Here is a 24,065-nt window from a genome sequence, read left to right on the forward strand (position 1 = left end):
TGGACTTTTTAAGAAGACTCATTACCTTTCCTGAGCTGCTTCTCCCCTCCCTCCATCACCACTCTGCCACTTCTTTGTTTTCTTTTGAATAAAACAACAAGAAACACACCAGGCAGAAATGTGGTTATGTAATAGGAGATTCATCCTCCCTAATCTCATTTCATTAATAAGGCCTTTTCAGCTGAAGGCAGCTATTGTATTTTTGCTTCTTTTAACTGTGCTGCTGACTGTTGACCTGCATCTAGCGACTTTGGTCTCGTTTGGGACTGTGAAGTCTGTGTTTGTCCTTTTTGTGCCCCTCCTGCCTCCCTGCTGGAGTAACTGCCGGAGGTGGGCAGTGGGCACTGGTGTTGGACATGGAGAAACTCCCTGCTGTGGCTGCAGTTGGTTTTCCTCCCCGTCTGTATTCAAAGGACGCTTGGTAAGCAGGCCACGGGAGATGTCTCCTTCTCACAGAGCTGGCCAGCCAAGCCAGATGTCCACGCCAGAGCAGGTCTCTGCAGAACACCCCACCAGGTGTGGTTGTGTCGCTGGTTTTCCATGAGGGAAGGCGAGTATCACAGCTAAAGTGATGTCGACCTTTGCGGGCCAGTGTGCAGTGTGGAAGCCATGTCCCATTCGTTAGGGAAGGTGGAACATGGCTCCTGCTGATTTCTGAGCAAGCATCAGGTTTGCCTCCAGTGCGGTGGGCTGGGAGTTGGCATGTGCTCAGTCTGGTAGCCCCAGACAGGAGATGCCTTAAGGATCCTGCCTAGAGAAACTGCGTTAGAGTGCTTTGCATCATGCTGTCGTTCCCAATTTCATCCTTCCTTTCTTTTACTGTAGCTTCTCCTCGATGACTTTATATACTGAAAACTGTAGGAGTGTTCGCAGAGTTCACAGGGCATTTTACGGGTTGAATTTTCAGAATAAATGGTCTGTCTGGATGGACACTCGTAAGTGAGAACTAATTGGTGCTGGTTTGGGGGCAGGTGAGAGAGCTCCTCACAGTTAGAGAGAGAGAAACTTGTGGTGTTCAGCATCGCTAAGAGTGGGCATTTCCAAGGCAGCAATCTCTGTCATCAGCCTAAAAGGGAACTTAAGTGACAATTAATTCCTTGCGTAGCTTCTCAGTTAGCTGCACTTCAGATTGAAAAGAGCTAAACTCCAAACCCAGTTTTATCATAACAGGCTATTTACACCAGGAATCACAGGACAGTTGATGCATAAATTCATGTTTGTGTCATTTTCCCAGGCTTTCCTCACACCTTGTCGTGTCGCCTCACTAACACCTCCTTGGTGCCCCTGACCTTCAACCTTCGCATTCCTGGGGACGGCTTGGGAGAGCCCAGTGTCAGCAGTTCTGTTCAGATGTCAGACAACACTCGCCTGCTCCGGAGAAAGGGAGCCCAACCTCGCCTCAGGCCAACCGAATTTACCATAAAGCCCCGCAGAGGGACCATCCACCCCCTGGGATTCCTGGATATCCAGGTATGGGAAGAGTCCGGCCATACGTGCTCGGCGGGTGGAGCTGGAGCTTCTCTGAGGGATGAGAGGGCTTTAGCACTGCTAGCTTTGAGCATAACGCGAGTAAGATACCTGCACTAGTGTTAGGCTTCTGTTAGCTGCATTACTGCGGGGCTTTTCTGAAGGACCGCTGCTTTGTTTCCAAAATCGTAAGCTGAAGATCATGTACCATATGGTCAAGTACAGAAGCCATTCATATGGTTTTGAGAGCTGCTTTGAGCAGTTTCTTTGATTTAAAGTGGGCAGAGGAAGGATGAGGACAGAAGGTGGCTGTTAAAAAGAGAGATGTCATTGTATAAAGCAGGTTGCTTTTCTTCCTGGTCTTATTTCTCCTCTCCTGATGAGCAGAATGAGTTGTATTCACTGCGGTGATCTCCAGTGGGGACTGGAAAAGCTCTGGCAGCCATGAACTGCACAGCACCTGCTGGGCTGCATTTTGCCCTCAGCTTCTCAACGTAAAGCTGAATGTTGAAGTCAACAGATTGCCTCTGGATTTATGCTGTTGTAGTTGAGATTAAAAATTAGTCCCTTAATTTTAATACAGTGGTGAGTAGAGCATTAATCTAATCGTGCTTACGTATGCCCTGGTAAGTGCAAGGTGTATTTAACAAAGCAGATTTGTCAGAAGACTTTTGTTACTCCCAGCAACTGTGCTCTGTACATGGACCAGCAGAAGAGTTAGGGCAAAATCCTCCCTTTCCTGCCCATGGAACAAGAACCGGAGGACAGCACACGTGGACGATGGCTTTTGGGAGTGATGAAGTGTTCGATGCTCTTCTCTTCCACCAGGTCACCCTGTGTTCCAACACTGTGAAGAGCTACGAGCTGGCACTGGTGGTGGACGTGTGCGGTGTTGGCAAGGCGGTGTCGGCGCTGCTCCTCACAGCCAGGTATCGGCGCTTCCCTTGCAGCTCGTCGTCTCTCCTCGTGCATCCAGCACCACGCTGCCTTGCACGTGGTTTGCTGGCTGCATCTCCAAATGACAAGTGTTGCTTAATGAGCTAGTTCTGCCCAGCTAGATGTGAGATCGGCAGTGTTCTGAAAGCAGCACCTGTGCTCCACGGACAGGCATGGCCCTGAGCCTTTTTCTAAGGGGAACAGTAATTATATTCATTATGGGCATGTTTTTTGGTGCTTGAGGTGTAATAAATTTCCAAAGGGCCATCTTTCCTCCTTCCTGCAAGTGGTGGACTTGTGCTGGGTTGCAGCCAAACTACAGCATTCATTTGGGCCGCAGTGAGCAGCCTGCTGAGAGCTGGTATCTGGGTCAGTTAACGAAGGTGCATGAGAATAGGAAAGGGGCTTATGGCAGGACTGGTGAGGGAGAGCTCAAAGCACGATCGTATGAAGGGGAAGATAGTCCTTGATGTGGAAGGTGAGCTCAGGTTTCTCTGCTTCCCTCTGGTTCTTTTGAGCGTTAATGTTCTCAGACTGAAGCCAAAAGTTGTTCTTGCTGCAGCCAGGTTCAATGCTGTTGTGCTGCAGTGGGTGTCGGTTTAATTCCAAGAGGGATGAGTTCACTGTGCTGTTCCCTCTCCCAGGCAGAGTCATCCAGTCAGTGCCTGGGCTGCAGTTTTGTAAAACAAGTGCAAATGGGGACAGACAGTGCATGGAGCCGTGGGGGTGCAGGAACTGGGAGAGGGTGATCCCCCACTGCCTAAGGCAGGGGGTGGCTTGTGCCCTCCATCGCTGGGGCAAAGGGCTGAGTTCTCAGGCAAGGCAACAGCGGTGTGGGAGAGGAGGGAGTCGTTTTCACTGAGACACAGGAGTCTTGTGCTCTTTGAGCCTTGGTGAGCACTGGTCCTTGGTGGGAAGGCTCCCCCAGAGCTCACGCCTTGCTGAGACTGTTGGGAGGGTCCTTGCAAGCCTCCTGGGGCAAAGAGCGGGCAGAGCTGATCAGGCAGCTCTGGGACAGGGCACCGTGCGCTGCCTGGGCACTTGGCAGCCTCTGCGAGGCTGAGTCCCAGGGCTTTGCCCCAACCAGGTGGTTGAGTCAGAAGAAGTTAAAGGCGATTTATCGCTGTAGGGGTATTAAGTGTCTATTTGACAAATGTGTTATGCTCTATTTCACACTACTTGGGGAGTAAACGACCTCTACATTCTCTCGGTATCTCTAATTCCCTTTTGGTCATCTCTTTGCCTAGATGCGTGGTTCCTCCGCTGCGAGTGCTCAACCCCGTCGTGATGTTTGGACGGTGCTTTCTAAAATTCCCTTGTCAGCAGACGCTGACCCTTGTGAACGACAGCGATCTTCCAGGCTGCTACAGGGTTCTCCCTCAGGTTTGGCATTGCATCCGCCTCCTGCCCTCAGATGTTATCAAGGGGTTTATCAGGGAAAAAAAGGGTTTTGGATAAGACCTTGCTGGTTTATATTCAAACCTAAAGGTTGCTGAGAAGAGGAAGCTACCTGAATATGAACTTCAGGAAGCAGTTTAAACTCTTTAGGAAGCAGTTTATATTCTCGTCTTTGGGGTGCTTTCATGCAGGAGAACGTAGAGGGTTGTGAAAAGCTGCTGCAAGGAGGCTGCCAGCACAGGAGTGGGTGTTTGTGGGTGCAGCAGCTTTTGGACCTCCTGAGGACGCTAAGCCCACACAAGTCTTGCATCTTGCTTTGTACCTTTTTGCTTTCTCCTGGGGATTTTTGAAAATGTGTGTGAATTGCCATTGTGTAGATGTTGAGGAGTTCAAAGTTTCCTCAAAGGTCACTCCTGTGTGTTGCGTTTGACTCTGTCCCTTACAGGAACACAAGGAGGACGCTGCTGTGTGGTACTCCAGCCCCGTGCCGTGGGGGATTGTCCAGCCTCGCGGCTCGGTGGAGGTCCCATTGACCCTGGAGGCCCAGGTGACGGGAGAGCAGGACACTGTTGCTCATGTTGCAGTGTTTGGGAGTGAAGGATCCCCTCTGGTGAGTTCCAGGGGACGTGGGCCTTTGTGCGACTCATCTTGGTGGGGTGTGAAGCGTAAGGCAGGGTTGCTAATTCCGGGGATCCTTCCCGGGAAAGCAAGAACTTGTAATATATGCTGGTGTGGACAAGGAAAGAAGGGGTTTGTGGCATACGCAACAGCTAATGCCTGTGAAACAAAGAGCTTCACAGTCAGAACTGAGTATAACTGCTCAGCAGGGATTCTTTATTCACAGCGCTGGGCAGGCTGGGGATCGCTCCACCATGAGTGCCACACTTACTAACAAAACTCTCTGACTAACACACACAAAAAGCATACCTATGCATCAGGTTTCCTAGAAAAGACAGTCTTATGCTAATGGGTTCTCAGAATTCATTTACATAGTCTGAGCGTGCGTAGTAAAAATAGAGTGAGGGTCTTCTCCCCGCCTTGGTGGTCCACATCGTCTTCCTCACACTGTCTGCTAGCTGAACTTTAGGTTTCTCATGTCCATACATGGTCATGGAGTGACCTCATCCCTCCTTCGGCTCCTGTTTGTTTCGAGGGGGTTGGTTTAAACCGGCTTCCAGTCGCTTTTCTTGACGCTGGCGTCTTCTCAGGCGCTTGTCTTGCATTTTTAGCTCCCTGTTATCAGGGATGTACTCAGGGAGTTTGCCAGAGTGTCCAAGGCCTGTTTTATCTCCACTAGGCAAGGAGTTACAGGTTTCAAGATGTTTTACAAGTGGGTAAGATGTCAGAGGGTAGGTAGGAAAAGAGTATAAATGAAATTATATACATTGCAGTAAAATACAGGAAAAATAAAAGCTAGTGAAACACAAGTGATGGTTAACGTTAAAACTAAACGTCCTACTTTACTGGTTTCTATACATCAACAAGGTCAGGAGGTCTTGTAATTTCAAGTATACTTGCAGCCACTTCCCTTCACCTAGAGAAGAGGAAGGATGTATCATCCCAGGTGGTAATCTAAGTGTCTGACACAGCATTTAATTACGGTAGGTCAGACGGGATAAGAAGGCCAGTCTGAAGCCCAGAACAACCCCTGGGTCTCGTACTCTGCTGTGCTATTAGATGAACAGCACTGGTGCTTCGTTAGGCCTTTTGTTCAGGAGCACGCAGGGACATCCCTGAATCCTGCTAAAGCAAGCGCTGTGTGAGAGGCCATGCTGAAAGTCAGGCCCATCACGTCTGAGAAACATCCATCATACCTCTTTGCCAAGAGCCCCAGCCAAAGACTCATGAGTCTCCACACCGCTTGCACCTGGAGCACAGAGACTTTTTTTTCTACTAAGTTTGGAAATGGATGAGGCAAAGCATTCCTGGACTAAAGCCTCCTGAAAGATGATGTTCACATTCAGGCATACACAACAGCAGCAATGACAACAAAATGTAGGTGAGAGAATGTTGTCTGTAGTGTCCTGGCTTCATCTAGCTGAAATCGAGAACAAATATAGTTAATTAAACTTTAATTTAAAATGATATCAACTTTTGAAGCAGCTGTTTTAAAACGCCTTCTCATCTCTCTGAGCATGAAAGAGGATGTCAGAGGATTCCTAGGAACCTTAAGCTTTCTGTAACAGAAAGAAAGGCTGACATTTTGAAAGTGGTTACAGGGATTTAAACTTTTAATAAAACAAGTGGAAATGATGCTGCTAAATCTCCTGAATGCCTCCTGAATGTTTTTAATGATGTGAGAAGGTGGTTTAGCCAAGGGATCCACATTCCTCCTGCAATAGTCTGTGCCAGTTCTGCAAGAACAGAACTTTTGGGTCTCAGACTGTCAAAAGAAAAAAATACTGCTTGAATGATGTAATTAATAATTAATGCCCATTATCCATATAATACCAGGAATACACGTATGTGCAAATCAGAGGCCACTAACTTGCGTGATCTCTACTCTAAAGGGCCTGCTTTGCTTCTGACTTGTGCTGGCTTTCACAGGTGTAGCTTTGGGACTAAAGTCCCTGTCCAAGTGTGCTGTGCAGCAGCAGAAGTCAGGGAGGGTGGTCTGGGGCAAGACTGAGCAGTAAAAGGAGTGGGAGCAGGCACAAGGTAGAGGAGGGAGAGTTAACAGTGTGGAGGAGGTGTGAAAAAGCAAGCACGGGAAACAGGGTTTCTTTATCCCCTGATAACGGGAGCTTGTGGCTTTCAGATGGGATCAGTCCAGGTCCCACACTTGCTCCAGGCCTTCTGTTTCGGTTTTACAACACTGAAAAAACTTCAAACAGCCATAATTATCCCCCAGTCTAGGAGTACCCTTAGAGCTGTCTAATCATTTTAAACTTTCTCTGTTGTTTTTTTTGATCTTTCCTACCCGCTTTCTGGAGCAGAAAATCCATTTAGTGAGCACTGGAGAAGGACCAGTTGTCTACGTGCATCCAAGTAAGATAAATTTTGGCAGTATCCAAGTTATACAAGATGCTTCCCGAACTCTCCACCTCTCCAATCAGAGTGTCATCCCTGCATCCTTCAGGGCAAAGATGGTAAGTATCTGTGGGGCTATTTTCTAACAAAAATGACTGACAAGCAACCTATGACTTGATTTTTATATGCAACATTTGCATATCACTATATGATTGAGAAAGCAACGTATTCCATCCCAATGCAGCAAGAGGAGCCTGGCTCTGGGGGCGGTTTTAGCTGGGGGACCCCTCAGTAAAACAGAGAATTTACATAGATGTTTGAGCAGAAATGAGTCTGGATCATTTTTGCAAGTTCTCCCTTTATTTTGTGGAAGGTGTTTATCTCTAAGAGTCATGTGTTTGGAGCTCTGAGACCAAGAGAACGCTGTGGCCCTTTGCTCCTGAAAGGGCATGGGTTTCCACACGGTTTCCCTGTTAGATCTGCATTTGCTTTCTGTCGAACTGCTGTTAATGATAGAGACTAAGGTGTGAGGTCTGTCCTCAAACTGCTCGCAGTGAGGTGAGTTTCACACCTACTGGGGGTCAAACCAGCTGGGTTGTTGCACAAGAATGTACGTGTAAGGGTCATGTACCTACGGTGGACTCCGTCGCATTGCAGAGCACCTCTGGAGACTGGCTGCAGAAAAAGGCTCTTTAATTCATGGAAGCTGCGTAGTGTGAGAAGCTGCGTAGCCGAGGGAGGTTGGGTTGCTCCCTGGCAGGGGGAGCAGGGCTGATGCAGCCAGGACAGGCTCGTGTGCTGAGGCTGGGTGGGGTGTGCTCCCCACTGGAGGGGGGATCTGTGAGGGGCTTGAAAACGGGTTCAGAGGAGGTTTGTTCTTCTCCATGCTAGGTGGGTCAGACTTCTGGGGCTGGTTAGCCCAGACCTGGCACTGTGGACTTGGTGTTGTGGATGGAGCATCAGGCAGTGTGTGAGAGTACAGGCTCAGCCTCCTGGGCCAAGGAGGGGGCTGAATTTCCCTCGTGCTGCTTTTCCAGGTGTTTGGGGGATAAATGTAACCTCAAAGTGGGGGATCCCAGAGCAGCTTGCTTTGATTCCGCAGTGAAAACCTGCTTTCCATCTCTGCAGAGAGCAAGCCACCTGGGGTGGGTGGTACTGGTGTATGAATGATGGGGTTTGCGTGCTCATACCAGGCACTGACCCGCAGAGCTGCTCAGGCACTGCTGTCCCGGTCCCTCCCTCCCCGGGCAGCTTGCGGTGTACCCGGGGGGCTCACAGACACAGACACATATCTGCCTCTGCATTGCCTCATATCTTTAGTCCTTCCTTTTCCTGCACCCCACAAGAGACCAGGGTCCATGGTTTCCATGCTAAGTTAGTGTTTGGCTTGTCTTACAGGCTGACAAATGCTCGCGCTGGAGGATTGAACCCAGTGAAGGAGTGATTCCCCCCGAGACAGAGGTGTCTGTGTCTGTCATAGCGAACTTGGATGACACGGAGAAATTCAAGGACGAGGTGAACCTGTTCATAGAGAACAGCCACACCTACGTTATCCCCGTCCGGGCTGTTGGCACTGGCACCACGATTGTCACCGACAAACCCTTTGCGCCGGAGCTCAACTTGGGACCCCACTTCAGGTAGGGGATCTCTCAGCGTCCGCTTCTGCCGTGGGCTCAGCAAGAAGGAGTTTTGCTGTAGTCCTTCAGGCTAGTTGTTCTTCAGCGCTCAAGGTCCTGGCTCTGTTCTCCTGAAGCCACGGGGCTTCCTTTAGAAACCTTCTATGGCCATTTGAAAGTTGTTAGATAGCCTCAAAAGCCACCAAAATAGAAACCAGCTGTTAAATTGTCACTGACTTGTCTTTAGTTATAATACATATATTTCCTCACTTTTTCAAATAAAGATTTGGAGGAAAACAGCAGGTCCTGGAAGCCTCTGGGTGGAAAATGCTACATTACAAGTATAAACATATTTCCCTTTGCGATAATGTTGCTTGTTTTTCTCTTCACTATGGAGTATCATCTCGCAACAGGAAAACCTTGGTGGTAGCTTGTTAGCAGGTCCTTGACTAAATTAATGGTGCTGTTTTGTTTGCCCTCTGCCCCGCAGTCCTGGAGGAGCAGCAGAATTTCTTTGCCCCGTACCATCCCTCAGTTTGCTCGCCTTCCCTGTCTCCCCTGCCAGGCTGCTCTTTATTAGACACAGTCTCTCTTTCCTTGTTTCTCCCACCAGCTTTCCTCGGTGTCACCGCCGCAGCGGCAGCCTGAGGCGCGGGCAGGCGAGGGTGGCTGCAGGACCAGCTCTGAAAGGGAGAGGAGGAGAAGTCCACTGAGTTTGGGTGGGATAAATTGAAAGTGTTAGTTAAAGAGCTTAGCTCAAAGGAGGGGATTCACTGGTCCTAACGCCTGTGTCTGAAACCAGTCATGTTCCCGTAAATGGGAGAAAATAAGCCTTTTCAAAGTGCTGCCTGCCTTGTGTGGGGGAGCTCTTGGGACAGGAAGAATAGTCTTCTCGAGGTGCCCGTTCCTTCCCCTGGCTGCAAAGAGGGTCCACAGTGGTCCAATACCTAAATTTTGGGGTAGAAAGAGCAGGTTGATCCTATTCTTTAGGATAGACTTTGGGGGTTTAAATATGCATGCACAAGCCACCCACATAAGCAGGGACATTGCAGGGAGGTTGACGCTTGTCCAGCGTGTCCTGTGCTCTGTGCAGCCACAAATTGGCTACCCAACGGAGTGGACAATGTCAGTGTGATTTGTGTCATCGTCCTCTGCCCCCCTTCACGTCTTGGTCTGCAGACTCTGGAGTTGTTGCCATTGCTGTCGGCTGCAGAGCTGCCGCTAGGTGAGCTGAGATGGGACCCAGGTAACATCTCAGATGAGTTGGGCTTTCCCAGAGCCCCAAATTCTGCATCCACCCAGAGCTTCTCCAGGCTTTCATCTGTGCTGTCCACCACATAAACCATTTCACACTAAGCTTGTACGCATCATGTTTTAACAGTCTGTTTCAAAGACTGGTTTGTTCTATGCTCTCAGGTCTGTATTTAGCTGCTTGTGGCAGACATGCATTTTGTAAGCCGTGTATTCTGTCCTTTTCAAAAAACCAGTAACTGTTCCAGGAACAATTCATGTCCTGGTCATGCTCAGATTTATAGAGGGTAAAATAATTACTCCAGACTAGCCTGCAGTTAGTGTTTCTTTACATGAAGAAATCAATTTCCATTGAATATTCATTTTGGTTTATATCTAGCTCTCGTTATTCATCTCTCGTTGTTGCTCTGTCCCCTCAGCAGCCAGACCTGGTCTTGCTGCCATGTTTGTATTGGGGAAACTTCTGTTGATCCTATGTTCTCACAGTGCATTTATCTTCCTAAACCACAAAACCAGCTGCACTGTTCAGGCAAAGGATGACATGTTGGGGGTGATGAGGGTTGGATGCTCTCTAAGGGATGGGGGGTGAGGGGATAATGTGGGTGCCGGGGCAGGGGCCCCACCAGCGAGGCAAGGGGTGCCCAGGTCACCGGAGGGTCTCTAGGCTGGTGATGCTCTGTCTGCAGCAGCTGAGATGATGATCTTCATGCAGCTCTTCCTTGCTGTACGCAAACAGAGCAGCTGCTGGATGCTGATAAGCTTAGGGGCAACCAAGGTCTGGCTTTTGCTGAAGCTTTGAGCTAGGTCAGCCTTTTTGGAGGTGCTTTTATTGCTGAGTGTGCAGTCAGATAACGCCATCAGGGTGCTGAAGCTGGGTGACCGCTGGGAGATAGCAGCTCCCATGACATTTTCCATCTCTTCTTCTCTTCCAGCCTGGATCCCTGCTGTTACCACTTCAAGATAACTAACAAAGGACGGCGCACCCATCGGCTCTACTGGTCAACAGAAGGTTTTGGCCCATTTCACCAGCGCGATCGTGTCCCTGCTGTCAGCACCACCAAGGGCCAAGGTTCCTCCCAGAGCCCCAGACCTGCCTGCCCTGTGTTTAAGGTTCAACCGCAGAGGGTGGAGCTGATGCCGGGCAAGACTATGGAGATGGTGCTGGAAGGCTTCTCCAGCACTCCCCAGGTGAGGTTCCCCCCCGAGGGCTGAGCCTTCCCCATCAGGAGCAAGTGCTTTCAAGAGCCACAAGTTACCTTTCAAGAGCCACAAGTTCCTCGCTGGCCACCATCAGTTCCTAAGGCTTTTTCATGTTTCCATGGCTACTGTAAACCCAACCTGCTGATACCAAAACACGGGCTGAAGGAAATATTGCTAGTTCAGGGACAAATGGCAGGTTACAAGGTGTCATGTGCTGAGGCAGAAAGGAAGGGCAGAGAAAATAAGTTACGCTTAGACTAGGAGCACAGGCAGAAAGTAAATAAAAAAAGTGCAAAGTAATGTATCTGGGGGAAGCAGTGAGTAAAACAAAACACCTGTGAAGGGAGGGAGTGTCTGGGAGTAGCATCATTTTCCCTCTGTAGCCAAACATGGGCAGAGGGCTTGTCTAGCACTGAGACCTGGAGCAGAAAAATGAACAATGTGTCAGCTGTAGTGATCGGGGTGATGTTCATCCATGTGGGAAACTGTTCGAAGGGATCATTATAATTGACAGCTTGGCCTTTGTCAATATTTCCATGACAGCTCACCCCAGTCTCTCAGCCAGTCCCGGGGTCCCAAGGGCAGGCAGGTCTCGCAGCACCCTTGGATGGCAGCTCAGAGGGGGAGATTTCAGCAGGATCACTGGGTGTTCTCCTCCCTGGACCCTTCTTTCCAGGGAAATCCAACTCTGCAGAGAAGCTGCCAGCTAACCCTGGTGTGCATTCCCTTTCTCCAAGACCGCTGACCACAGATATTTAGGTGAATGTGGAATAAATCTGCGTCAAGCTCCTGCTGATACTTGTGTTTTGAAAGGTGTTTTAAAGGATTGCCTTGGTGGTAGCTTGAGGAATACTCGATTACTCACCTAGTTGACTGCGATGGGACTGTCCCTGTGCAGTTTGTTTTGCTGAAACAGGGAAAAGATACCAGAAAGGAAATAAAGTGATCAGGGTGCAGGTGAGGCTGTCTTGCCTGGAAAGTCGAAAGGGGATCTGTGAGCTGAGCTGTGGCTACCTGCCTCCTGCAGTCAAAGCCAAGACCCTGGGAGTGGGCTTTCCACCTTCCTCGGGTCTTGAGAACTTAATACTCTTGAGGTTGGTCAGAAGCCCAACTCCCTGCGTTGCACACGCAACACGGATGATTTTGAGTATGCAGACTCTGAGGAGAAGTTGGGTTGTGGTGTTGTATCAGAGGGACGAGTGAGAAATGAAGGGAGGAATTTGGGGAACTGAAACCATGAGAAATCAGGAAAAAGTCTTAAGTGTAAGAGCATCCAGCTTAAGCAGAGGGTTTTCATGTGAACTGCAAGACATCTCTTTCCTGGGGAGGTTTCTTTTAAAACCAGCTCTAGGAGGGCAAAGTACCTGCTAGGAATGAGTGGCCCCCTCTTTACCTGAAGGCAGTCTGGCTATTTGGGTTTTTCCCATGGATCCTGTCCACTAAGCTTCCAAGGGAGGGTTTGCTAGCATTGGCCCTTCTATCACCTGTTTTCCTTAATATAGTTGTATTATTGTTTTTTTTTAAATCAGTTCCTACAGCTTTCTGTAAGTATTATGCTTGGCAGTGGTACAAATCAAAACAGTAATCATTTGGGGCAGGGACTATTACAATTGTAGGCAGCACATGACTCACGAGGGTTTTTTGTGGATAGTGGGGTGTAGCATTACAGACGTTTGAGAGCAGAATAAATAGGATGCAGCATAAAAAGAAAAGGGGACTGTTGAGGAGCCCAGTGGCTGTAACTTGATGGCGGTAATATGGTCTGTGGCTGGGTGGGTAGCAAATGCAGTGCGTTTTTGGGACGCCCTGCTGGCCCCTGCTGGGTGACGGGTGACTCCTCCGTGCAGGTGGTGAAGGAGCAGCTGCTGTGCCACGCCGTCGTGGGGAGCAAGGCAGGGAAGGCACAGATAATGCAAGTGGATGTCACGTGCGAGTTCATTGCTCCCGTCCTGCAAATGTCCTCCAGAGAAATCACTTTCCGGGTGGAGAAGGTAAGTCTCTGGATTTCATCCTGGCATTGAAGAGCATGGCTGATGACTGAAAGCCTGGTGGGGGGGTGTGCTTGTGTTCAAAGGAGGAAGTTAAATGGCTTCTCCAAGTCCGTGGGACTTTGACTATTGAGCTGAGCTGGACCAAGATTTTGCCATTAACACTGAGATCAATATTTCGCTCCTCTGGGATTGGGAGCAGTCCCACCAGCTGTATTCTGCCTTCTTGATGTGGAGACAGAATTGAGCTGCTGAGCCAAGGGCACAGGGCGAGATGTGTGGGACCCACGAGAACAGCGTGGGCTTTGCACAGCCACCTCGTGTGCTGGGGCTGCAGGTGGGCGAGCAGAGTGCTGCAGCTGAGCGATGCTAAACCCCCTCCTCACCCGTCCTGAGGTGCTTCGTAAAGTAAGTGAGGATGTTTTTAGAGATGGGACTGGTTTTTAACTTCACCCAAGTAAAACTGAGATAACAGCTGCTCTGCTGAGGGGGATCGTGGCTACTTCTAGAGAGACACCAGTTCCTATACTCGGTGTGAAGGGAGGTTTTTGGGGATCCTCCAAGGCACGATGATGTCTGAACACCGATCCTGTAGGGAAGCTGAGAAGAACTGAGATTCCTGTCAGCTCCTCAGGCTGATGAGAAAAACCTGTCATCTCTTGTCTCTCTTTGCCTTCTCTGCTGTTGGTATGGATGCTAGCTCTTTGCAATTCCCCAAGCTTCACCTTCTTCAGAGGACCCGCAGACATCCTTCAGCTGCAGTGATGATAACACCAGTGCAAAGCAGATGCCCTTTAGTCTCTGGATCCTGACTGCTGCATCACCTTTCCCTCTCCCACGAGGTGTCTGAAAAAGAGAAGATATTTCATTATTTAGTTTCTGTGTTTTCAGGTCTCTCCTCTGGTTCCCAGGCTTCCAGAGAAGCACAAAATCCTGTGAGCAGGCAGTTTGGGTTTAATTAGAAGCTTTTCAGCTATCCCTGATGTCTGCCTGTGGTCTGATTGATGCCATGCGCTCTGATTTATCGAGTGTTATGACGCTGCAGCTGTTTGATATCGATACATCCAGAACCATTTTCCCAAACACTGTCTAGTTGATATAAACCATGCAGGAAGCCCAGAGCAATGCATAAACAGGAAAAAATAGCTTAGGTGGAGCCGAGCTTTGAGGCTACAGACAGCTTGTCACTGGAGCAGGGGCAGCAGGACACCCGTTGCAGCCCGACTGTTGAGGTTTCTAGCTGGCTGTATGTGCCTGTAGATGTTCAAAGCTGACCTTAGGCTGCTGCAGGCTCTCCACTATGGGCCAAATCCTGCTCGCTTTTCTCCTCTGACCAGCATCACTGCTTTTATGAGGCTACTAGAGCTGATAAGGTTGTAAGAAATTACTGTATGTGAGTGAAAAATCATCTTGTGCCATTCTTCTCGAGAGAGGATACAGAACTGGAGACAAGTGGTCTGGGTTCACTTTCTGCTATTGATCTTGTTCATGCAGCTGCCTCCTCTCGGGGTCCTAGTCCCTCCTCTGTATGCAAGAGTGTTTCCCTGTCCCCGGGGGAAGGTGTGGTTTCTAAACACGAAAGGCATCAGATATACTTAGAGAAAAACCACCTGGAAGGGTAGAAACTAATAAAAATAGTAAATAGAGGTGTATGCCCTTTGAGGTTGAAAAACTTGAAATGCATCAGAAAGGGAAGGAGTTCCATGGCCACTTCACGTTGTTTTTTTTTTCCTTGTGTCCTGTTTCTGTAGCAACCCAGTGATGTCCTAACTCTGCAGTACCAGCCTCTTTCTTTAAGAAACGCGTCCTCCCTGCCACTCAGCATTGTCCTGGCCTTAGAGCAGCCCTTCTTAATCTGCAGTGCAGACCAGCAGCCCCTCTCTGCAGACGTTCAGGTGAGCAGCCGTGGGCCTTCCTGCTGGTGGGGTTTGAAGAGGGGGGAGTGTGGTGGTACGTTTCTGTTGGGAGGTCCTCTAGTAGAGAAGTTTATTCTTTAGACTCAGCGGTAGACTGGCCTGAACTAAATCAGATTTGAAACGAGCTGCTGAAGGAAATGAAATATCATCTGAACTGGGGAAATACATCCTGACTCTAAGACGAGAGGAGAGGGGAGCAGGCAGCTAGGTCTGGGCAAGCTGTGTAGTAAAGGTGTCTCTTGGAAGCCATCGAGCTCTCCAGCAGCCATTCTCAGATAACCTCAAGAGCAGCTTGCTTTCTTCAAGGGCAGCCCTGCTTTCAGGAAGGCTGAGGAAGCTCCTCCAGCCGCTGCCCGGCCCCTGCCCTGTTGTTGGTGGAAGGTGTTGGACATGGGCTCTGCTAATAAACACTTGTTGTAGGCACGGCCACCACTTCTGTGCTGTGCCAGTGACTAGCCCCTGCAAGGGTGAGGCTGCAGTGCCATGCTGCTTGTGCTGTGAGGGTAAAGGAGTTCCTCTAGAGCTGGGGCAAAAGGCCCTGGTGTGCCAGAGTGCTGATTTAGTTGTGTATTTAGCACATAGCTTCTGTGGGTCCCAAATTCAGCAGAAGAATATTTATTTTCCTCGTGTATTGATGCAGAGCACAGTGAGATGAGCCTGAGATAGTCTCAGACAAGAGCGTGGTGGGGCTTGCAGTCAGGCGCACACTGTGAAGGGAACGCAGGATGAACTGAGAAGCCTACGCTGGGGTCACACGTTGAACATTTACACGTTTCGTGCTGCCAGACCTTGGGACTTCATCACACTGGTGATTAATACTCTTCATTTCCTTGCAGCCCGTGAAGCTGGAGATAGGGGAGGAACTTCATCTCTCCATCAGATTTAACCCTGCTTATGAAGAGGATTTGTGTACCCGGGTAGTAGAGAAGGTTCTGAAGATACGATTTCTTGAGCACCCTCATGAGGAGCAGGTCACGGTTCGGGGAGAAGTCTACTTTCCGAATCTCCGTATCCAGCCCACGGCCCTGGACTTTGGCTGCATCTTGAACGACACTGAAGGCGTGCGTTACATCGAGATGACCAACTGCAGCCCGCTTCTTGTCCAGTACCACTGGGCGTTCCTGATGGACAGCCACGTGAGCCAGATGAGGTATGTGCCCCTTTGCTCTCTCCGTGCAGCTCTTCTCCTTCCTCGTGTCCTGTTTGTGCTTTGCAAAGACCAAGGCTGTTTGCCTGTGATCTGACAAATTGCTTTCAACTTTCCCTGTGGGACTAACACCTACCAGCCATGATTGGGCTTAGGTGCTCAGGGAATAAGTGATCTCCACCAGTTTGACGCTGGGAAGGAGACAACGTTCTCCAGCCAAGCTGGGGCTGTGAGATGCTACCAACACTTTTTGCATCGTCCATAGCCTAGAGTCCTGCCTTTTTTCGGGAGCTACAAACCTATACTTAGGCACTGGGACAAGCAGATATATGATTTTTCTTTCCTGCCAACCCTCTGGGTTGTCATTTTACACTAAGAACCTACACAGGCACTGCCACCAGAACGATGTGCTGCTGCCCCAGTCTCTTGCTGCTGCTTTGCTGTAGCCCCCATACTGGTTCCCCTGGGAAGGAAGGCTGCTATTGGAAAGCTGCTTTCTCAGACCTTTGTGGCCTGAGGCAAACACCACACTGGTGAAGTGAATTTTCATCTGTTAAACTGCTCATCACATTCCCCAAACAGCTATTTAGTGTTTTACAGGGAAACGGCAGGTTCTGGTGCAGCTTTGGGTACAGCTGTAGGTGTTGGTGGGAGCACTTGTCTGAACGTCCGTGGGAAGCGGGGCCATCCAGCGCTGGGCTGTGGTTTCCAAGCCCAAGAGCAATCTTGCAGTCGTGCTGGAGCACATTTATAAACACATTTCCAGCAGTTCCTCCCTCTGTGGCCTCTCTGCATAGCACAAAAGTCTAGTCTGGGCAGTTTTAATTACAGTAGCAAATGGTTTTTCCATAATGCCCTAGGAAACTGAGCAAAGTTAACCATTGTGCATTGAAGTGCTGCCATTACAAATAATAGAGATCATCAATAAACAGGTTTGTTTAGAGAACTGGGATCTGGCTCAGAGGACACAACCTACTGGGAACTGGAGATTAGCTATGGCTATGAGGAGAGCTTGGGGGAGAAGACCTGGGCACTGGGGTAGCCTGTTCACAGCCGGATCGTACTGAGTAACAACCAGTCTTTAGTGTGGCCCTTCTTGATGCACGGCACCTTCAAGAACAGACCCTAAAATGCAGAGGAAAGCCTGCAAAAGCAGGTGGAGGGAGGTGGGCAGGGAAGGAGGAGCAGAACTGTAAGCTCTGCTTGGAGGCCCTGTCATCTCCTGGTAAATTAGATTAGGGTTTAATTGCAAGCTAGAGGGAAAATCTAATTTTGATGATAGAACAATGCATATATTTTATAATAACAGAGAAGCAAGCACATTACAGCAAAGCCTGTGTGGAATTAATTTCTTCTGGGGCCACTTGCTGGCCAGTTGCCTGTTTATCTTTACTCTTTTCTTTTTTAGAACCAATTTAGGTTTTTGGAAATGTGAATGCTGAATCAGTTTTCAGCTTTTAATTACCCCGTCTCCACCTAAACTGGCTTAGGACCCGAGCCTACAGGTGCTTGTTCTTCCAGGGGATGCTGAGTCACCCAACTCTGCTGAGTCGGTAGCAGTTGAGGGTCCTGAGCATCTGGCAGGATAGCAGCCTCTGCTCCGAAGGGTTTGGCATAGCCCCTTCACTGGCTCGTTAGCACTGGGGACGTTGTGGCAGCTCCCTTTTCTGCTCTGTATGTTAATTAAGCAGAAATGTACTTCCTGTAGTTTATCATATTTCTTACCTTAAAGGCTTCTTCCTGAAAGACTGATTTGTCCCCCTTTCTAAGGGCAGTATCCAGCTCCTCAGCTTTGTTTGGGTTTCCCATCAAAAGGAAGACATTAAATCCCAAAGGATATACAAGGATTTTTTTTGAGACCTGTGACAAAGGCTGCCAAAGGCTCATCCCCAAACTTCGCTGTTCTCTAGAGTTTTCATCCTCTGTTAAGGACCTGTGCCTTGTCATTTACTTTGAGCGTTGCTGTTCCTGCATCACCTCTTTGTCCCCTTCACGCGAGACATGTTTCCTCCCTGGGACAGAGCTGACACACACCAATCAGTCCGTGTGCCAGGATGGATCAGCAGGGAGCTCTGCACCTCTGTGGCACATGTCAAACCCCCTCTGTGTATTGATCTGGCGTGTCTGGAGAGTGGGAACTTCGTAGCTACGAATCCAGCATAATGAATTGCCAGTAGATTCTTTGGGGAAAGGGCTTGTTGAGCTAAACATGTAGAAAATGACTCTTTCCTTTCCATCCAGGATTTTCTCGGCCAATGTGTTTTGAACCAACCAGGAGCCTTTCTCCTCCCAAGTGGGTCTTCCTACAGCGTTAGTAACTTCTCATTCCTCCGCCCTCTCTCCTTCCATGTCCCCTGGCAGGTTGCAGTGCAGGGACCCTACGAGCCAGATCCCAGCCTTGTTACTGACCAGAAAAGCCCCCAACTCTCTGTTATATTTGATGGGGTTTCTGCTTTGCTGTTTTTGTAACAAGGGAGAAATGGAAAATGCAGGCAGTGAAAAACAGTGCAAGGCAAAAATCTGACAGCAGTCCTCTGTCATCCCAGCGGAGGGGAGAGGTAGCAACAGCAGCAGCGAGCACGTACATCCGAAATGCACCCATCCACCGTGCACCTGGTGCTGGGGAGTCTAAGATGGGTGACAGTAGACCATACCCCCTCCTCATCCCCCCAGTGCCATCAGCTCCTCGGGGCAGTACGTTTTGGGCTTTGGTAGCCCCATGGGTGCTGCTTTTCCTGCTTAAATCCCGTGGGTAAGTTAGAAAAGGGCTGAGTCGTGATGGAAACGTGTTGCTGAATGCGGCCTTCAGCTCCGTGTGGTTTGGCAGCAGCAGAGAAGCGTTTTGCTTGGTGTAAGGGAGAAGTGGCCTCTTATTTCTCAGAGATGGAGTGTCTTGGAGCAAGGACTGGTGCCAGGCAGGCTTCACCTCTGGGGTGGCAGTGCAGCTGCTGTGAACAGCTGATGGAGAGGCTCTGTGCTTGCGGACAGAGACACTGGGGAGCTGGAGCAAGGGAGACCTGGAAATTTGCTGCCTGTTGCACCCAGAGAGAATGAAAAGTAAATAAAATGATTGGCAGGGAGGGGTTTGGAGCCAGGTGTAAGTGAGCATATGCTGTTACCAAGTCTATCTTAGAGACATAAACCTGCATACTAGGTGTGGTACAGTGATGCTTTATCGGGACAAAGGTTGGGGGGGTGATGATTTTCTATTTGCAACATGTCTGTAAGCTTCTTTCTTCTCTGCTGTCACCATGCACCCTCCATCTCCGTGCCTTTTCCAGCACGGTGCTGCTCTTTTCCCAGCTCACGTGCTGGCGAGTCAGCCAGCCTGCCCCAGGCCTGGGCATGGCACCTTCTGGTTGCGCTCCTGGGAGCCTGACTGCAGGTTTGAGACAGCTTCTGCTGCCCCAGGGCTTCTGACCGCCTATTACGCTGTCGCACACCTGGAGGACTTTCATCTGGGCCATTGCAGTGGAGGTTGGAGCCCAGAACAGCTGCGTGAGAATTGCTTTAACTATTCCTCTTGGGTTTTCTGAGGCTCAGCCTCCTCCTTTGCACAGGGTGACAGACCCTGAGAGCTGTCCTTCGCCTCGGGGACTGGGGAGCAGCCCCAGGCTGTTGGAGGAGCAGATTGAGGGTAGGGAAGGTGAAGGAGAAAGCATTGGTTGGGTGAAAAGCGCTGCACGTCCTACCCAACGTGCTGTCGGGCAGCTGACTGTCTCAGGACAAAGTGTGGGAGGTGTCCCTGTGTCACCCACGCCCCGAGCAGGCTGCGGTGGGATGGGGGTTGCCTTCTGGTTTTGTAGCCGGTCAGCAAACGCTGTCTGGAAGGTGACGACGTCTTGCTCTGTCAGTGATGTTCAGCTAGCAAACCTGGGGAGCAGCTGACTTCTGTCTTTGCTTTCTGGACATCTTCATTACCCAGGGCACGCAGCGGGAACCCGAGGTACGTTTGCACTGCAAACAACATCCTGCTCCCTATAAATGATGTTACGCCTGTGCGGCCTGGATGGCTCCTCCTTTAATTCCCTCTGGGCAGGAGGCCGGTCTCTGCAGAGCTTCAATGTTTATGAAACAAAATGTTGATTTTTTTTTTTTTTTTTAAATTTTTCTGTTGTTCATGGGAACGGCTTGCTGTCATAGCCTGGCTGAGGTAGAGCGAGAGCATCGATTCAGGGACTGTTGCTGTTGCTTCCCCATCATCCCTCTGGCAGAGCACTGAGTAGTGAAGCCACCAGATGAAATCTGGGGGGCAGGATGGGCTATTTATAGTCCTCTTTATTTGCTGACCTGCTGTCACTGCATGTGGCAATGAGGAGTACGGTGACAAAATTTTCCAGACCTTGTTTCTCGCAATTTCTCCAGCTGTTTCTCACCCTTCACTCTTTTCCTGCTTCCAGCAAGCTGTGCATCAAACAGCTTTCCTTAAGGGAAAATCCATCTGAACGCACTGGTGTCGCTCTGCCCAAGAGTGCCGTCTCTAGTATCGCTGTGCTCTTTCCTGGTGCATCCCTGTCTTCAGAGGGTAGGTGAGAAATCTTTAAACTCTTAGGAGAAGAGGCTCAAGCCAAATTTGAATGCAGGTGCCAAATCTTCACATCCTTTTGGGTGTAAATCTGCACAGGGGATTTTTGTGCTGATTCCTTCTAGTCCAAGGTGCTGCCTAGTGCAGAGGTGCTGGAGAGCCCAGCTTCCCTGCTGGTCCCATCATCATCCCTGAGCTGGGTGCTGCCGAGACGGATTGGCAGCAAAAACCCTTCCAGAGAATGGGGATTTTGTCCTGCGTGAGGCTGGACACTCACAAGACAGTGAAACTGGTGCTCCTCCTTCTGTACAGCCACTCTTTCCCCTCGAGAGGCTGATATTGGGATGGTGGATGGGCAGGATGGGGTTTGGGTGGGTTTCAGATCTCTTGCTGCTGACTGGCTGGTTTAAGGCAGACGAGGAGAATACCAGTCAGGGAGATCATTTCCCAAAACACCATCCTGTATTTCTTTTTCAGAAAGAGTGGGATCTGCCTGGCATGTGCCAGTGCTCTGTTTTCCTCTTGTATCACCGAGGAGACAGGAGACTGTCCCGGCGTGGAGCAGAAGCAATGCTTGCTGTTCCTCTAAAAGCCAGAGCCAGTGTTTTGGTCCCACAATGGTTTCTTTGCCAATGTTTTCTTTGGCCACAGCCACCAGCTCCATGTGCTCTAGGTGAGGAGCCACTCCATGCTGTGATAGACTCTGTTAAATGAGCCTGTTATAAAAAAATCATCTCTTATCCACCTGGTCCATCTCTTCATCCCTGAAAACAGCCACAGTGGGAAGACCTGCTGTTACTACTGCCCTTGTAGCTCTGCAGGAGCATTGATTCATAGAATATCTCAAGTTGGAAGGGACCCATAAGGATCATCAAGTCCAACTCCCTGGTCCTCGCAGGACCACATAAAATGAAATCATATGACTAAGAGCATTGTCCTTGAACTCTGACAGATTGCCACGCTGCTTGCAGAAGCAGGTGGTTTGTCTTTGCCAACTCAGAGAACAAGTAGCAATTGTGTTAAGGCAGTATGGACCCCGTGTTCACACAGCCCAGGTGAGGACTTTGGGATGTATCACCATAAATCTGTGTCTCCTGACTTGGAGAGGGAGGCAGCCAGGGGCAAAGAGAGGGGAAACCTTCAGCTCTCTACAGCACAGCAGCCTGGGGAGGACTTCAGGTCCCAGGGAGATTTAATGGGGCTCCGCAAAGAGCGGGGCAGCCCAACGAGGTGCCCACCCCAGAGTTAATGGTGTAGGCTGGTGCGAGAAGGATTGGTTTATTTCCCACCGTCCGCTTCCTGTAGCAGGAGGCAGGAGTCCCGGGGGGTTGGGCACCCCAGGGGTCCATCTGGGCCAGCTGGCTTGTCATGCATTTTGAGAGTGCCTAACTCAGTTAATGCCGCCTTTTCAGCTGCTCTGCCCTCGGGAGAGTCATCTTTCTCCTCTGTGTGAAACCCTTCCAACTGTGAGCTTGCTTTGCTTGCTTCCTCTTCGGTGGTACCTGTCACCTCTCCCTCACCCACTTGCCTCCATCACCCCACAGCTGTCCCCAGCTGTCCCCGGTGTCACCTGGACCAGGCCAATCCTGTCTGCTCGTCCCTTGCCCTGGCCCCAGGAGCTCAGTGGGGCCATTGGACTGTGAGCACGTTTCCTGGGAGTATTTCTGCCTTGCTCTTGGTAAAGCAGGGGGTAATTATGCTGTGCTATGGGAGTGACCTTTAATAATAACCCAGCAGTGATGTTAAGTCGCCTTTTACACAGGGTGAAAGCCACACACAGCCTTAAATCTATGATTTCTGCTGGTGCACAAACCCTGCTCCTTCTGGACAGGGCGTGGATGGCGGTGCTGGCGTACTCAGCGGGGTGGAGTTTCAGTGTCTGTCTGGGTGATCTGGGGATGCGACCCTAGGAAGTATATGAAACTGGAGCTTGTTTTGGTTTGTTTCTCCTTCTGCGTTAGTTATCGTTGCTGCTTTACCTTCTCCTGTCTTTCCCTGCGGTGACCCGCTGCAGAGGGCCTTTGGGAGGGTGCGCTGTGGCATCGCTGCCCACCCCAGGCATGCTGGGCAGCCTGCACCAATGCAGGCTGGTGGAGACACCTCCTGGGGTTCAGCAGGTGCTGTCAAGACGAGCAGGGACGTTTCCTTCTAGGTGAGGACTTCAGGACATGCGCCGTCATTGCATCTCCCTCCTTTTCCTCGCTCTGCTCTTGACACCGTGCAGGGACAGTGATGCGAGCTGGTGGGCAGAGGGGCCATGGTTGGCTTTTCCTGTGGTGCAGCTGCGAGCCCCTGTGCTCTGGAGGTTGCTTGGCCAGGGGTTGCGAGGTCTTTGCGTGCTACCGCAGGGTGCAACGAGGCACCCAGAGTGCATGGGTGCCTGGGCAGAGCCAGGTGGCCCAGCTCAAGCCCAGTGTTCCCACACGGTGCACTGGGAAGCCTTTTGGTTTGCCCCTGTATTATATTATTTTCAGCAGCAAACACTCTTGAGCTGTCTGTAGCTAGCTCCAAAGTGCCTTTTTAATATGCATCTGATGGCCGGAAGGAGAAATAAAAGTGCACTGTAGGGGCCTGTAGCCTGTTCAGGTGCCTCATGGGCATGCGGTCTCTGGTGCTTTTCCCTGTGATGACCTGAGAAGAGCTCGTGCTTTGCTGGGAGGCTCGTTTTAACCCAGTGCCATGGCTAGTGGGGGCACCAGCGGGTGGTCCTTGGGGACCTGGGCAAGGATGCTCCACACGTGGGTGCCATGCACTAGGGAAGCAGTCTCAGCACTGTTAAAACTCTGGCATTTAATGCGAAGGGGTGGTGGCTTCTGGCTCATGTCCCTGGTGCTGGCCGGGGCTGTGGGGACCTGGGGCACTCCTCTTGCAGCACTGCAGGGTTGAGGGGACAGTCCTCATGTTGCTGGCTCTCGCACAGCCTCAGCCAGCCAGGTCACATCATCCTGTGTGAATCTTCACGTGTAGTTTGCAGAAGTGGTGTGATTTCTAGCTCCTCTATTTTGGGAGGCGGGTGTGGGAAGCTGTGAGAAGCTGTGGCCCTAGCAGGCTCAGAAAGCAAGAGACAGGCTGAGATACTTTTAACAGGAGCTTGGGGACAGTGGGTGACACAAGGTTGTCCTGGCCTTAGCAGGAAGGACTCCTCTCCCCCTGGTGTCAATCCGCCCGTACTCCCATTAAATCCCCACTGTTAATTCCTGGATGCATTTTGTCTCACCTGAGGGGTGGCCAGGTTGGGTGAGATGGACCTGGAGGGCTTAACCCCTTGCTTTCAGCCCCTCCAGCTCCAGGCTGACCTGCTTATGTCAGGAGGCTCCGTCTCTCAGCTCCACGGTGCTGGTGGAGGCACGTCCACAGCCCTTTGGCCCCTCTGGTTTGGGATGGGTCCCCTCTGCAGGTGGAGGAGCTGCTCTCTGCTCCTTGCCTTCCTCCCTGCATTCACAGCTTTGGCCAGAAGGTGCTGGAGGGGAAGAGCTGCCTAAAGTTTGGGCTGATGCTGAGCATCTTGTTATCTTCCCCTTTCTTCTCCTTTTTGAAGACAACCCCCTTTTCTTTCAGCACCAGGAAGATTTCTTGTCCCAGGGGTCAGCTTTCTATTGACACCTTGGGTTCCTCTCTCCCTTCCTTTTCATGTATTTATCACAAGCAGCT

General features: G+C 50.3%; 1 protein-coding gene and 1 long non-coding RNA gene across 2 annotated transcripts in view; one reads left to right on the forward strand and one right to left on the reverse strand.

The window, feature by feature from the left end:
* Positions 1 to 24,065, reverse strand: part of LOC141935867 (uncharacterized) — a 432,617-nt gene that overhangs the window by 380,077 nt on the left and 28,475 nt on the right. The window lies entirely within an intron of this gene.
* LOC141935861 (hydrocephalus-inducing protein homolog) overlaps positions 1 to 24,065 on the forward strand; it is a 90,243-nt gene that overhangs the window by 41,853 nt on the left and 24,325 nt on the right. The window contains exons 13-24 of the mRNA XM_074852507.1: positions 1,235 to 1,470; positions 2,296 to 2,396; positions 3,651 to 3,786; positions 4,247 to 4,411; positions 6,738 to 6,890; positions 8,170 to 8,408; positions 10,571 to 10,826; positions 12,686 to 12,829; positions 14,578 to 14,721; positions 15,579 to 15,892; positions 19,339 to 19,387; positions 19,815 to 19,835. Of these exons, the coding sequence (XP_074708608.1) occupies positions 1,235 to 1,470; positions 2,296 to 2,396; positions 3,651 to 3,786; positions 4,247 to 4,411; positions 6,738 to 6,890; positions 8,170 to 8,408; positions 10,571 to 10,826; positions 12,686 to 12,829; positions 14,578 to 14,721; positions 15,579 to 15,892; positions 19,339 to 19,387; positions 19,815 to 19,835 (1,958 nt within the window). The remainder of the gene's footprint in view (positions 1 to 1,234; positions 1,471 to 2,295; positions 2,397 to 3,650; positions 3,787 to 4,246; positions 4,412 to 6,737; positions 6,891 to 8,169; positions 8,409 to 10,570; positions 10,827 to 12,685; positions 12,830 to 14,577; positions 14,722 to 15,578; positions 15,893 to 19,338; positions 19,388 to 19,814; positions 19,836 to 24,065) is intronic.

The sequence above is a fragment of the Strix uralensis genome, chromosome 29 (genome assembly GCF_047716275.1).
Source record: "Strix uralensis isolate ZFMK-TIS-50842 chromosome 29, bStrUra1, whole genome shotgun sequence".
Classification (NCBI taxonomy): domain Eukaryota; kingdom Metazoa; phylum Chordata; class Aves; order Strigiformes; family Strigidae; genus Strix; species Strix uralensis.